The sequence below is a fragment of the Mustela erminea genome, chromosome 20 (assembly GCF_009829155.1).
Source record: "Mustela erminea isolate mMusErm1 chromosome 20, mMusErm1.Pri, whole genome shotgun sequence".
Classification (NCBI taxonomy): Eukaryota; Metazoa; Chordata; class Mammalia; order Carnivora; family Mustelidae; genus Mustela; species Mustela erminea.
The window spans coordinates 8,540,614-8,554,930 of NC_045633.1; the positions used below are offsets into that span (position 1 = coordinate 8,540,614).

The window sequence follows — 14,317 nt, forward strand, 5'->3', positions numbered from 1 at the left end:
ATGCCCTCCTTTCCTTACATACTTTCTGATATCTGATACCAGCCCTCACTGGTGTCCACTGCCCACTGCATGGATGCCTTCATACCGCTCAGGTTTTGACACCCCACAATGAGCCATCCTTCTGCATGTATGCCGTGGGTTCCTACCCTTAGTCCTAGCTCTCTCCCCTATAGCTTCCCTCCTTCCCCCACTCAGGCTCAGACTCTCATACTTGGCAACCATATTTACTCACTGCCACATAGGCCCTACCTACCTCACTTAGTCTCACTTTATCAATCTCATGTTTTTGATTAGTAAAGATAAATTGGTATATTCTTTCAAAAATTAATAGTACTTGTCACAATTAAATAGTTGACCCTTGAACAACATGGGGGGCTGGAATACCAAACCACCATCTACCCTCCCTGCCCTGTGCAGGCCAGAATCCATGTGTAACTTTTGAGTCCCCAGAAACTTAACTACTTAAAGTTAGAAACCTTATCAATAATACAGGTAACCAGTACACCAAAAACCTTACTGATAACATAAACAGGTGGGTAACACATACTTTGTAAATTACATGTATTATATACTGTATTCTTACAATAAAGTAAGTCAGAGAAAATGTTACTAAGAAAAGCATAAAGAAGAGAATACATATGGGGCACCTGGGTGGCTCAGTCATTAGGCATCTCCCTTCAGCTCAGGTCATGATCCCAGGGTCCTGGGATCTCTATCTCTTCTCTTTCTCTGTCAAATAAATAAATAATCTTAGAAAAAAAAAAAGAGAACACATTTACAGTACTATACTGTATTTACCAGAAATGAGCCACATATAAGTGGGTCTGCACAGTTTAAACCTGTGTTGTTTAAGCGTCAACTGTAGGTGCTTATTTTGACCAGGAACTTACTGGAGAATTTATCCAGGTACACAGGAATGTTTGAAAGGATGCTTATGATACTGTTTATAATTTTTTTTTAAAGTGTCATCAATAGGGAATTTTTTCATATACGTTGTAAGTGTTGAGATAAATTTAGAGAATGGACTATTAAAATTGGTGTTTGTTACATTTAACTGATATGAAAAGATATTTACTGATTTGGGGGGGATGGGAGGGTTGCAGAGTTCATTTCCAAACAGAATGTATACTCTAATTCTGTAGGGGCAGTATAATATAGAGATAAAGAATTAGGCCCTTTTTTTAGGAGGGAGAAGCTTTAGTGAACTCCCTGTTTCCCCAGAATAATGTCAGATTCCTTAGCTTAGGCCCCATTGATCTATGACCTGACTTCCTCTTTTCTCTACTGGCAGAACTCTACTGCTCTGCAACACGCCATCTTGGTTCCAGCCAAACAAAATTACGTGTTTAGACACAATGTTCCCCTTTTCAGGACAACCCCAGTATTTTCAATATCAGTGAAGGTATCCCCCAAACTCTCTAGTCCCCAAGGCAGTTAGCCTCTTTACTCCTATACTTTTATAATAGCACTTACCCTCTTTGTATTGGAATTACCTATTTCTGTATTTCTTTTCTCTTAGTAGAATGAACTGGAGAGCATGAATCATGTTTCATTCATTCTGTTATTCCTAGCAAGTAACCAAGTATCTGTAGTAAGGTTTCTTACCAATGTTTATTAAATATTATATTAATGTTATATCACAGGTTGTTTTAGACCTTCATTTCCAATTAATTAGATCCCTCCTTATATTTGCATATAATTTGCTTTGCTATAATCCTGTTCTCAATAGTCCTAATTTTTTAAATATTTTGTTTATCTATTAGAGAGTGAATGGTGGGAGGGGCAAGAGAGAAAGAAACAGACTCCTTACTGAGCAGGAAGCCTGCTGAGGGGTTTGATCCCAAGACTCAGAGATCATGTCCTGAGCTGAAGGCGGATGCTTAACCAACTGAGCCACCCAGGCACCCCTCTCAAGAAATCTTTATTTGAATTCTGTACAATAGTAGCTGTTCTTTGCTGGGGAGTCATTGAGTAATGGTAAATTTCATTAACTGTTGTTCACTACTTTTTTTCCCTCACTTCCCTTTTGTATGTCTATAACTGACTTGATGGTATCACCTTTAGCGGTACTGGTTTGATTTTTCAACAGCTGGTGCCAGCTTTTTCACCAAAACCACCCGAACAACGTGGTGGTTTTCGTACTGCAGGGAATGAGCCAGCTACACTTGTACAGGTTCTACTTGGAGTTTGGATTTCTCCGAAAGGCATTCAGACATGTAAGTTAAGAAAACTTTGTATTAGGGCCTGAGTTGAGTCCTCTCATCCAGAGACTAGTGCACGTCTCAAACTATGCTCTCGGGCAACCTTGAACAAGCAGTAGAGGTTGTAGAAAGCAAGAAAGATTAAGATTCAGAGATCTCCTGTTGAGATTAGGTTTGCCTCTGATTTTCTTTGATAATTTAGGCAAAATATTTATTACCAGATTACAATCTATATATAGTTCCCAGGCTGATTCTTCCTATTTTAATCGGGCTATGATGTTTTTAAAAATTGTATACTCTATGTAAGTCTGTGTTTTTTGCCCTCCTGACAACATCACAAAATTGGACATCCTTAGAACAGTATCTGGAGCTGAATTGCAGCTGTCATCTTTAGAAGAGGCATGTGCTCCCTGTTTTCCTTCCCATAGCCACCTCCAGTCTTTATTGGACTGTTTCATCCATTTACCTCTGAGGGATTTGAGTTGGTGAGTCCTGATCTCTTTGGGTCTCCATTTTCTTTTTTACTTTCATTTATCAAAGGCTACATACATGCTAGGACCTACATCAACCATTCTGCATGCATGGTCTTTAATTCTTAAAGTATTTCTGTGAGAGATAAAAATATCTTCTATATGTGAGGAAACTGAATAACTTGTCCAGGTTATAGCTAGAAGTGGTGGAGCTGAAATTTCAGCACAGGTGAGCCTAAGGCTGGAGATCTAAACCTTTCAGCTTTGCTGTGTCATCTGTCTTAACTACCTGGCAAGCTGTCCACTAAAGTAATAGATACAGAAGTGCTTTGAAAAATATAAGGGACGTTCCTTTTCTGAGTTACACATTTGTGTAATGCTTGTTTTGTTTCCGGCATGTAATCAGAACCAAAGAAAATATCTGGGAGTGGGAAAAAGGTGGCTTCACTTACTTGGCCACTTTTTTTTTTAATCATTATTATTACCTAGTCACTTTTATACATTAAGGAGACAGTCCTCATTTTCTAATACAAATAGTTAATGTCCAAACGTTTCTTAGTACTCAGCTGACAATAAAAGTGCAAGTCTTTGACAGTATTTTAACTGCTTTCAAGCATTTTTATAAAAACTTGGTATGTACTTACAGAAATTCCGCTTGCCACCACCATCATCTAATTTTCTAGCTGATATCATTGGACTGCAAAAGAAGCAAACAACAGGAGATCTATCCAAGATGGTGGGAGATATGGTTGTGACTCTAGTTTGATGATTTGCTCATTCTAAAAGACATTATGGATATGCTGTGGGTTTATCAGTCAAGTTTATACTTGCAAACAACAAAGGTCAATTCTAACTACCTTAAACAGAAGAGCAGTTTTTCGTTTTTGTTTTTGTTTTGTTTTTAAAGAAAAAATGGATAAGTGCCTAGGGAGGATGAAGAGCAGGAACCAAACAGCCAATATTCATGTCCCAGGAACCATCTGGTTAGGTGAGAGCTCAGAGCCCCTTCCTAGTCCTCCTCCACTGCAGTCCATTCTCCACCCCACACACCTAGGCCAGCAACCTCTTTTCATCCTTGAAATTCTTGTCTCTGCTTCTCTCTACCTTGTCTCCCTTACTTCCTCTCCCTTGCTAGCACTGGCCCAATCCCCACCACTCACTCAGTGTCTCCCCCTGACAGTCTCTTTATCGCTCCACAGGCCCTCAGGAATCCCACTCTGTGCAGCTCTGTCCAGGGACACCACAGGGAACCGCCTCTCCTGTCTGCCCCTCTCTCCTGCCCCGTCACAGGGCGTGACAATCCCATTTACTAAGGCTGCTCAGGCGACCCTCATTGCCACAGTGCAGTTACCAGACTCTCCTGGGCAGCATGTGAACAGACTGAACTTGATCCTTAGGTGGCCCTGCCATGACTCCAAAGCTGCCGGAGGATGGCTGCGTCCATGACCTGGGAAGAAGGAGGGCTTTGCAGAATCCAGCAGCTCTGCGGCAGAAGGGATTGGCAAAAAGGGCCTTAAAGGGGAGAGAAGCATACCCCCAACACCTCCTGCTGCTGAGGAAGGGATGGGTCTCCTGTCAGTGACCTCTGCCCTGCCCATCCCTCAACAGGGAAACTGTGGGAGGATTGTGGGGCATCATGGGTCTCACCAAGAAAACTACCACCATCAGCTCCCCTCAAGACTCCCCTGTGGTTGGGGGGCAGCTGAGAAGGTGAAACCATTGCACAAAACCCGGATTAATGCAGGGCCTCCTCACCAGGCTCTCAGGGCCTTGCCAGACACTTCATTCTCTGCTCACTGTCACAGCAGACCACTGCCTGGGGACAGGCAGCTGTCTTGCTGATTACTACCCCCCCCAAACTGACAGTTTCCATGTGCTCAAGGGGATCTGTCACCAGAGTTCATACAAACACCAGCGGATCTAAATTCAAGCTGGGCCCCCTCCCCAGAAGGATTCCTGGGGTCCCTTGCAGTAGAGGTACCACGAAGCGTAGTCTTGCTCTATCCTCTGTCACCACCACTGCTGCCAGGGTGTTATCTGTGCGTGAAGGCATGACCCTATGCACTCGAAGGAGAGGGACTGTAGGTCCTCCTGAAGGCAGACGCTGACACAGACGCAGAACCGCGAACGGTTTATTGGGGGGATACCAGGAGAGACGAAGCACAGGGGAGAGGATGGGCAGGGAAAGCACTCAGACCACCAGGCAGAAAACATTCATATTTTTACTAAATAGAAACTCATTGGAGCCTGGTTGTTGGAGGTCAAGGTGGTCTTCAAATTACAAAATGATTAGCCTGTAAGGCAAAAGGATTTGGGTTAGTACACTGGGACCTTGTGTTTTCCCAAATGCTCTTTTCCTCCCATAGTGTATCTGAGGCCTTGGATGAACACTTGGGTGTGTGGCCGCCTATGTCAGTCTATACGTAATAGAAAATAATTGTCTTCACATCTCACATATACATCTCTGATTGTACCCGTTCTCTTAACTATCTTTTACTTCACTGTGGCTAGGACCTGAATGTTACTAGAAAAAGGGGGGCTCTTTGCCTTGTCTTTCAAATGAGAATTGCTACTATCTGGGCTGAGGTGTTACACTCTTAGTGTATTTTGTGGACTTAAATGAACATTTTTTGGAAGCTCATGGGCATGGAGCTATTTTCATTTAAACAGTGAGAACAGTGAATGGACAGAGCCCAGGGCCTTTGCCAATTATTACTTTTTTTTTTCTTTTTGAGACAGAGAGCCTCTAGGGTGGCTCCTGGTCAACCCTGACTCCCCCACTAACAGTCTGACTCTGGCTGAGGCCAAGGCAGCCCCTCTGCTGACCTCAGTCCCGTGTTCAGTTTTTCTCAACTGGGGAACATAAATTCAGCCAGATGAGAATCCCCAGAGATCATGTTAAATTCCCCAAATCTCCATGACAGTCTTTCACATGGTTCAGAACCTTCAGAAATTCAGGGAAACAATGTTCTTCATAGACTATGAGTGAATGGCTTCACGGCAAAAATGACATTCTGAGACAAATTATGGCGTGATCCACACTTTGTGCATGAACACATGCTGCCAGGTTATCTGTTTGTTGGTGTGGACCGCACGGTGTCCTCACACTCACTCTCAAGCTGCTGGCCTGCCGGGAATGGCCTCACCCTCTTGAGAGAAGACCAGCCTCTCCCTGAGCACCTCCAGGCTTCTCAGCATCCACAACCTCCAGTTTCTGTGTGATTGGAGCTCCCTCCATTCCTTCTGGATACATCTCTTGTTCTTCCCTTATACGGAACACATCGTCTGTGTCCTTTCATCAGTGAGTCCCTCCCTTTTCTCAAGACACACACCTTCAGTTCCTCACATTAAGAGCATGTCTCATCCCTCCCAGAGCACAGAGCGTCGTCTCTGTACCATGTGCATGCGCACACCTGTGCCCAGCTTTCAGAGAAGGGCAGCTCTCCGTCACCACAAGGGACCTGCCAACCTCCTCAGTATGACTGGAAGACAAGGTCCATCAATTGTATCTACAGAACAACCAGAAGAAAGGTACCATGTCCTTAGCGGCCTTCACTCTGCCATGACAAGAGAGGCCTGTGGGCAGCACCCCTGGTCCTTGTGGAAGACGCTCCAGCATCTGTATCTGACTCACGCCATAGAAAAGACAGAAGCTTCTCCCCCTGGAAGTGACTGAGCAACACTCCAATGAACTCTCTACACCTGCCTCTGGCATCTGCCACTGTTTCTCATTCTCACCTCCCTGACCACACAAGAGCGTTTCTCACAAGTTTCCAGACTGCAAAGGACAAGGGCAGACCCCTACCCTAATGATCCATGAAGGGACCACAGCCCTGTGTCAGGCGTTTATACAACTAATGAAATGACAGCTCAAACCCTACACGCAGCAGATGAAGTGAGAGGTGTTTCATCCCTCCTGGAACAACAAAGGCAGATGCTGGACGTGCCGGACAATAAGAGACAGATGTCTGCAATTGTGCAACAGACTCCTCCTTCCCAATGATGGCACCTGCCCATGCTCAGTGTGTGCAAAGAGCCAGCACACACATGTGTGTCCTGAGGAACTTCAGAATCTTAAAAGCGCCCCCAGCCTGGTTTCCCCTTGAATGTCAAGCCCTGAGCACAAACTATGCCTTTCCTCCACCGACACAACTGCAAGGTGATGATCTAGAAACAGAGACACCTGTAAGCTCCACACGAAGACTTGCCACTTTGAGCAGGAAGGGACACCATCCATCGATCCCAGGATATACCCAACACACACAGGTCAGGACACTGTGCTGCCCAGAGAGGAACAGGACTCCAGGAATGGGTACAACTGAAAACACCCCTGCACTTACTTGGTTCTCCTCTGGGACCATCTGAGGCACAGCGCTGCTATTGTCCCCTTGAGCTCCACAGGCTTCTGAATGGGAAGGAAGCCCTTGAAGGGATGGAGGTGGATTCAGACTGGCGACGACCACGCAGGATTCAAGACAACCCTCTCTTCCTGCCCCCACCTATTCCACGCTCTCCCTCTGGAGGGTCCTTCCTGTTTCTCACTGGACTCCCTGACCATTGTGGACAAAGGAGGGAATAGTCCCTCACCCTCGCAGATATGACCACTCTGCCCAGGAACAGATGTTTCCAGAACTAATCTATAACGCTGAACAACTGGGGCCTCCACACATGAGAGTGATATGAAGGTTGTGCTTCATCCAGCCCAGAGCCCAAAACCTCGTGTCTGCGCAGTGCACCTGGGCAATGCTTCTGTGTCTTTCCTCTGCAAAATGTCACCTTTCTTCTCCATGGCAAACACCTGCTGCCCAGTTCTGGGCGGTGGACCAGACAGTCCATGAGATGGACGTCTACACAAAGTGGAGGAATGTGACCATGTCCTCACTCGGGCTTATCTTTGCTTTGCAAAGCCTTATGGTACCACCTCTCCATCCTCTCCACCAACAGAAGTGGCTAAACTGTGAATGTGCTTTATGACTCACATCAATTCAGATCATCTCACCGTGTGGTGGAGGAACGAGGTGGGGCTGAGGCCCCCAGGTCCCCCAGTGTGGAGGTGGAGGAGGAGGAGGAAAGCCTGGTATATTCTGCCCCACGTGGTAGGGCATACGGAGGGGCCCTGGGCAAGGAGGAATCACTCTCACACCTGTACCGACCTGCAGAACAGACAAGAAAATGTTTTAGTAAAACAGACAAAAGTTGCAACACCAAGAAAACAAACCAAGGAGCTCTCAGCACCCGGCTTCTTCCGGAGAGCTGCATCTGCTGCAAAACTTAAATGCCCCTCCCAGCTGGTGCCAGTATAAAGACGGGGGAGAGGGCAATGGCTGTTACAGGAATAGGCTGTCACCAAACATCACTGCTCAGGTCTGCCCACATTCACCAGCAAGAAGTGGTGTCTTAAAGATGAAAAAGGATCACTAAAAGTAAAACAGCACATTCCAGACACAGCGGCATCAGCATCCAGGACAACACTTCCTCTTTCCTCCTCAGCCCCTGGAGAAGATTTTGGTTAGGTCAGAATAGAGAGAATGGGATGAAACTGAATGCCCTTTCTCCACAAAGTTTCTGAGCCACTTGAGGGGAATCGTTTGCTTATAAGTCCCCGACTCTCCCCACGCTGCCTCACCTCTTGACAAAGGGTCCTCTACTCTCTACAGTTTCTGTCCATGGACAAAGACCCTTGAGGAATTAGGGGCTTGTGGTCTGACAGGCACTGGAAAAGTGTCGGGCCACTGAGAGGCCGATTCAACATCGCCAAATGAAAACCAGTGCGTCTAGAGAGTATGTGCGATGCTACCAGGATGGGTTGGGAGAGAAGCTATGAGCTGGCAGAGCCACGAGACGCCATCAGAACCCGCTCACGGGAGCACAACTGAAACACGTGTGAGGGGTGGGCCCTGCGGGAAGTCACCGGGATTCCCTCTTCAGGGCTGCTGCTCCAGGGGACGTTTTCTACGACACACCTGGCACCTGGCAGCGTTCACCTCATCTCACCCAGGGGCCAACTGGAGGGATTCCAGCTCACGTCTTTGCCCACACAATTGGAAAGCACAGGAGATCACAACTCACCTTCTCCACCAACACTCAAGCTGCCCAAAGCACGTGGCACAAGGGTGAGGCAGTCCTGGCTTTTCCCATTTTACCTCTGTGAGGACCTCTGCAGACATCCTCCCGGATTAGTCTCCTGACCCCAAAACCAAAAATGCTCCTGCTCCCGCAGGAAAGCAAACCACAAACCCAGCCGGACTAGCTGACTTCACTGTGGAGTGAGACGTCATCCTCCTCGAGTTATTTAAACACACGTGCACACACACACACACACACACACACACACAAACACACATGAGGTGAGCATCCTACCGTCACGTGTCTCTAAGCATCTACAGCTTTGGGAGGAAGCATGAAATTGAGGATCTCTAATGGAGAAGCCCAGAGGCTCCTGGGTGAATGGTGTTCACTCTGAAAGGGATGATCGTAGATCACATGCAACACCACAAGGCCAGGACAGGGTGCGGTCCACACTGCAATACATTTCAGAAATGGACACAACTAAAAATACCCACAGCACTTACCGTAGCCATCTCTGGGTCCTTTTGAGGGCTGGTGCGGCTGTTCATCCTGGGAACCGGTCTAGGTGCTAGATCAGACAAAGGACAGAGGTTTATTGTGGTTTGCATGCCCTCCATGCCGCCTTCTCCCATCTTTCACTCTTTGCCACACTCGGGTCCCTTATCAGAGGGTTTCCCACGTGACTCAAGTGACTCCTTTGCTAAGAGAGACACCAGTCACCTGACTCGTGCGGGAGTCACTCCAGGACCCTGCTTCCAGGGTTTCCATAAATAATCCATCACAAGTGGACAGGTTTGGGTACAACTGGCTAAAATCAACACTAAAATTGGGGTGCTCAACACACATCAGGCAAATCACTTTTTCTTCATAGATTAAACATCTAAGTGAGAAAAGCCTTAGGTGGGTGACATCCACAAACCCCCACCATGAACGCCCACGTTCTCTTCTCAGGCCACAAAGGATGGTTCATTTTTCCAGACTATAGATGAGACCTACCATGTGTGACTGGCCAATGAGTAAACATTTCAGGGAAGAAATGGACTTTGTCAGTTGTATAGTCACAAACAAAGAAAACATATTGTTTTGAGCAATAAAGCTATGGCATTGCACCGATAACGGGAGAGGAGTAAAATATATTTCACTGATGAATATGGTCCTATAGCTTACAAATAAAACAAAAATATAGGAGCCTCCATGACGAGCAAATAAATGCCCTTTTTCACAAATAAGTCTTTTTTTCCCCCAAGGCTTGACCACTGAGTCAAGGTGGGAAGGGAGCTTGGCTCCCACCTTCTCAGGCGCAGCTCTTCAGAAGGTGGTGGCAACGGGGAAGGTGTGGAGGGGCGTGAGCTCCACCTGTCACAGGGGCAAGTATCCTGTTCTCTGGGGGCATATGAGGAAACACCCTCCTAGCACCCCTTCAGACAACCTGCAGTCCTTAGTGCTTGTCATTCTCTCCAGGACACACAGCGAAAACCCACAGGAAGGGGAAGGACACCGTGTGGTTTCAGAGCAGAAATCAGGCTGCTGCATTTCAAATTGTGCTCCCTACCTTGCCACAGAGGATTCAGCAACTCAGGCCTTCCTGGCATCGGTCCGCGCCGCGTGGGTCCCACAGGCAACATCTCCCCTTCCATCATGCGCAGGCTTGAACACAGAAAAAGAATGGACATCTCTAAGAATTACAACACCACGTCCTCTCCTAGGCACTAAATCGGATAGCCGTCACCCCTCCAAACACCGTAAAAACGCACGTCAAACTCTCACACCTGTGTTTCAGGTAGGCGTTCTCCCTGCTCTGCTGCACTATCCTCCTCTCCCAATCCCGAGCTTTCATCTGGGGGAGAAAAACACACCCATCATCGGATGTGCCAGACTGTGCCCTAAGAGAAGACGAGGAAAAGGAAAACACTTACCCAGTTAGCCACAGCATTCCTCTCCTGAACTGCAATCTGAAAAAAGCCAACACACCAAAAGTCCATGTTCAGGGCTCTAAGGGCCACTACCGTCACCTGCAGGGGGCGCCAAGGGGTCAGTGTGTTGGGCACAACTCAGGTTACCTGGCCTTGGAAGGTGAACTCTGCCTCTGAAAGCTGATGTTGCATGTCTTCCACTTGTCTGAGGGACAAGTGTTTTCATCAGACAAAACCCAACATTGGGTGTGATTTTCCATCTGCCCAAGTGACCAACCTCCTCTATCAGTCCCCTCATACAATGGGTCCTGACACAGGAACCACTTTCACCTGACTATAACTGGACAGTAGGATCAAAGCTATTGTTACAGCCTTTCTTAACCGTTTTCCCTCACCTGCAGGTTCAGAATTGAATAATTTCCTTACCCATTTTCAATCCTTCCCTCAGTTATCACATGACAAGTGTCTTTGGTCATGAAGTTCTATTCTCCTTGAACTTCTATCCTCGCCATGGTTCCCAGGGTTGCAAAGACCATCACCATCAGATGGCACTACAACGTTTATAGGTAAGATTCATCCTAAGACAAACTGCTCTCCTCAAGATTAGGACAACTGACACCAAGGACACTGGTGTGGAGCCAGTTTCCACAGAGTCACACCAGCGCTGGGGATCACAACATGTTTAGTAACGTCATTGTTTTGTTCCTTATCTTTCTGTGTCTGTTAATTCTCTCTGGATATATCCTCCGAATTTTTGTGTATATATCCTGAGTACTAATAATGTACAAGATGAAAAATCCAAAGGGAACAGGGATTTCAGGAGCCAGTAGTAGGTAGTGTCTGGACTTACCTATACTTCTCCATTTCTTCTTTGGTCACCTTCAGATTATCTTCGGCAGCTGACAGCTCATTCCTGGTTGCATTCAGTTCGTTAATGGTCTCTTCTAAATTCCTAAGGTGGGAAAGTTATGTACATTGTCCAGGAGACAAGGTCCTGAATTTCTGCCATTTACCCTCCCAAGCATAATTGATGGCCTAGGTTGGAATGTCCCCGCGAAAAGCATACACTGACAACAGGGAGATGAATGAAGGCCCCATTTAGGGTTCAACGACAATCAAACTCTGGCTGCTGCCAGGTTCCCTCCAATAGGGACTGTCTTTATATTTCCCTACTTCAATTCATTCACCATGTCACCAAATAACATTGCACTCTGTGCGCTCTCAGAGTTGGTCTTTGGGTTGAGACGGTGAAGGCCCATTTCAGTCCAAAGTGAAAACCCAAGCCTGACCAGCCACACCCATTAGGATGAAGCAGTGGCCCATCATTAGTCTCACACCTCCATGGGGAGCCCTGATCCTCAGACCAAGGTTGGGCAACACAGCCCAAAAGGAATCTTCCAGAATAGGGCTTCACTGGCATGGAAACTCACTCCCACACATCTCTAGGCTTGAGAAGTACAATCCCTGCCCCCTCTTGGAAGATCCTGGTGTAGGAAAAGGCCAACCGTACTGCCAAAAATAGGTCCTCAAATAATCCATGTGAACTGTCACATACTCAGGGTGTTTTGTCCAGGGAACAGACTTCAGATGGAAAACTGTCAACTCCATTGAGTCAACCTCGAATACAAGACCAAGTTCATGGATGGTGAAGGCAGCAAACGGTGATGTTAGCAAGGTTGGTTTGCTGGGCTGCCTCAGACTCTTGTTCATGGTGTTGATTCAAAGGTTTCAACAGGACACATGTCAAGAATCACGTGCAGAAAGACTGTAGAAACTGAGACAAAACCTCTAGAAAGAGAAGGACATGAGCATCTGCTTCTGGCCTCTCAACTATCCTTCAGCAAATGTTAACTTTCAGCAAATGTCTTCTGGACCCGCAGTCAATGTCTGGCTCAGGCATATGGTGTTGAAGAGAGAAAGGTGGTGAGGACACTAGACCCGCCCCAAGAAGAACTTACAATGAACAGAACCCAGGTGCCTGTGAGAGAGAGCGGCCCCTATCCCTGGAGAGGGAAGAAATAACACAAAGCTGTTTTCCAGGGAAGACAGGGAACAGTTTTGCTTTTCAACAGGAATGAGGGCCTCCAACGTCCTGATCTCCTCCTGAGAAACAAAAGGAAACACTGGACAAGAGAGAAAAGTTGTGAGTGAATGCACCCAATTTCTAAAGAGCACATGAAGAAACATGATAATCAGATGGAGAAGAAGGAAGCCTAGGAGAAAGCCAGCCTGGCAGTGGGAGCCAGTTTCTACAGAACACATCAGTGAATTCTAGAACAGGCAATGAATACAAAGTAAATGAACAAGAAACCTTTTGGGGACAGATTGGAATGCAACAAGCGAAGCTCTCGTCCAGCCAGCAAAGATGAGACTTAGTGAAACTGCAGGCTTTGGTTGGGATCCAAGAGACATACACCTAGAAAATCATGTGGAGGGGCACCAGGATGTCTCAGTCATTATCTGCTTAAAAGTATTTGGTTCAGGTCATGATCCCAGGATCCTGCAATAGAGCCCCACACTGGACTCCCTGTTCGGCGGGAAGCCTGCTTCTCCCTCTCGCACTCCCCCTGCTTGTGTTCTCTCTCTCGCGGTGTCTCTCTCTGTCAAATAGGTAAATGTACAGTCCTTTCTAAAAAGAAAAAGTAAATCACGTGGACAGGAAATACCCTGACCTTCTTAGCGACTGGGCTGCACCGAATGATCTCAGTTGTACACAAGATGAAGGGACCCAGTATTGCTGGAGCCCCAGCCCACTTTCCACAAAGAAACTTTCCTGATTTCTGCAGGAAGAGAATTCCATTTTTCTCTCCACATTCTGAACCCAAGTCTCATGCTGAACAAGAATTGGACCTAATGCAGGAGTGGTAAGATCACGTGAGGAGAGTGAACCTGAAAGGACAGTGTAGACTGACCCAGAGGGGATCCAGGTATCCAAGTGATTAATGATGCTACCTGCCCCCTTCTACCTCAGTGAATCACACAGCAACGTGTGGCAAGTCCTTAGAACAGAAAGGAAAATGCAGGTTACACATATCAAAATAGAAGGGCAGGCACAATTCTACAAAATGCATTTGGTAAAAGTACTCTAAGATCCAATTCCAGAAGTTCCAAATACAGTTATCTAGACTTGACGCCACATAAATTTATACAACCGTATTTAGGACAGCACAGCAAGAGCTTACTCTTCTGCAGTCCGTTTTTGTTGTTCAGTGAACTCCACTACCATATTCACTTTCTTCCTTAGCAGGTTCAATTCTGCTTCTTTAGCTGTTTTCTGAGAACTCAGGGCATTATACCGGTCTTCCAGGAACTTTTCGCTTTCTGTAAAGGATGAGTTTCCTTTTGTGTGTTTGTGCCATGACCTGAGAACTTGGTTTTGATGGGGAATGAGAAGGGCAAGATCATGAAGGCAGGAAGGGATTCTTTCCCTGCCCGATGCAAACTCATTGCCACCCTATGGAGATTTCCTCCCCCCAAAAAACATACCTTTCAATTCCTGGTTTTTGCATGTCAAGGCTCTCAGCTCGTCGTCATCCAATTCATCTTGGACCTTTAAGACAGATTTAAGAAAAGACCTATGAGGGCACCTAGCAGGACAGCATCATAGAGGCAATAAAGAAAGCCCTTGAGGCATAAATAGAATAAGGAGAAAGTAAGGAAACTG

General features: G+C 46.5%; 1 protein-coding gene across 1 annotated transcript in view; it reads right to left on the minus strand.

Annotated features, from left to right (window-relative positions):
• LOC116581444 (melanoma inhibitory activity protein 2-like) overlaps positions 1-14,317 on the minus strand; it is a 272,791-nt gene that overhangs the window by 258,127 nt on the left and 347 nt on the right. Inside the window, exons 2-7 of the mRNA XM_032328622.1 lie at positions 14,140-14,240; positions 12,612-12,656; positions 11,504-11,606; positions 10,801-10,858; positions 10,657-10,692; positions 10,510-10,577 (exon numbers count right to left, since the gene is read on the minus strand). Of these exons, the coding sequence (XP_032184513.1) occupies positions 10,510-10,577; positions 10,657-10,692; positions 10,801-10,858; positions 11,504-11,606; positions 12,612-12,656; positions 14,140-14,240 (411 nt within the window). The remainder of the gene's footprint in view (positions 1-10,509; positions 10,578-10,656; positions 10,693-10,800; positions 10,859-11,503; positions 11,607-12,611; positions 12,657-14,139; positions 14,241-14,317) is intronic.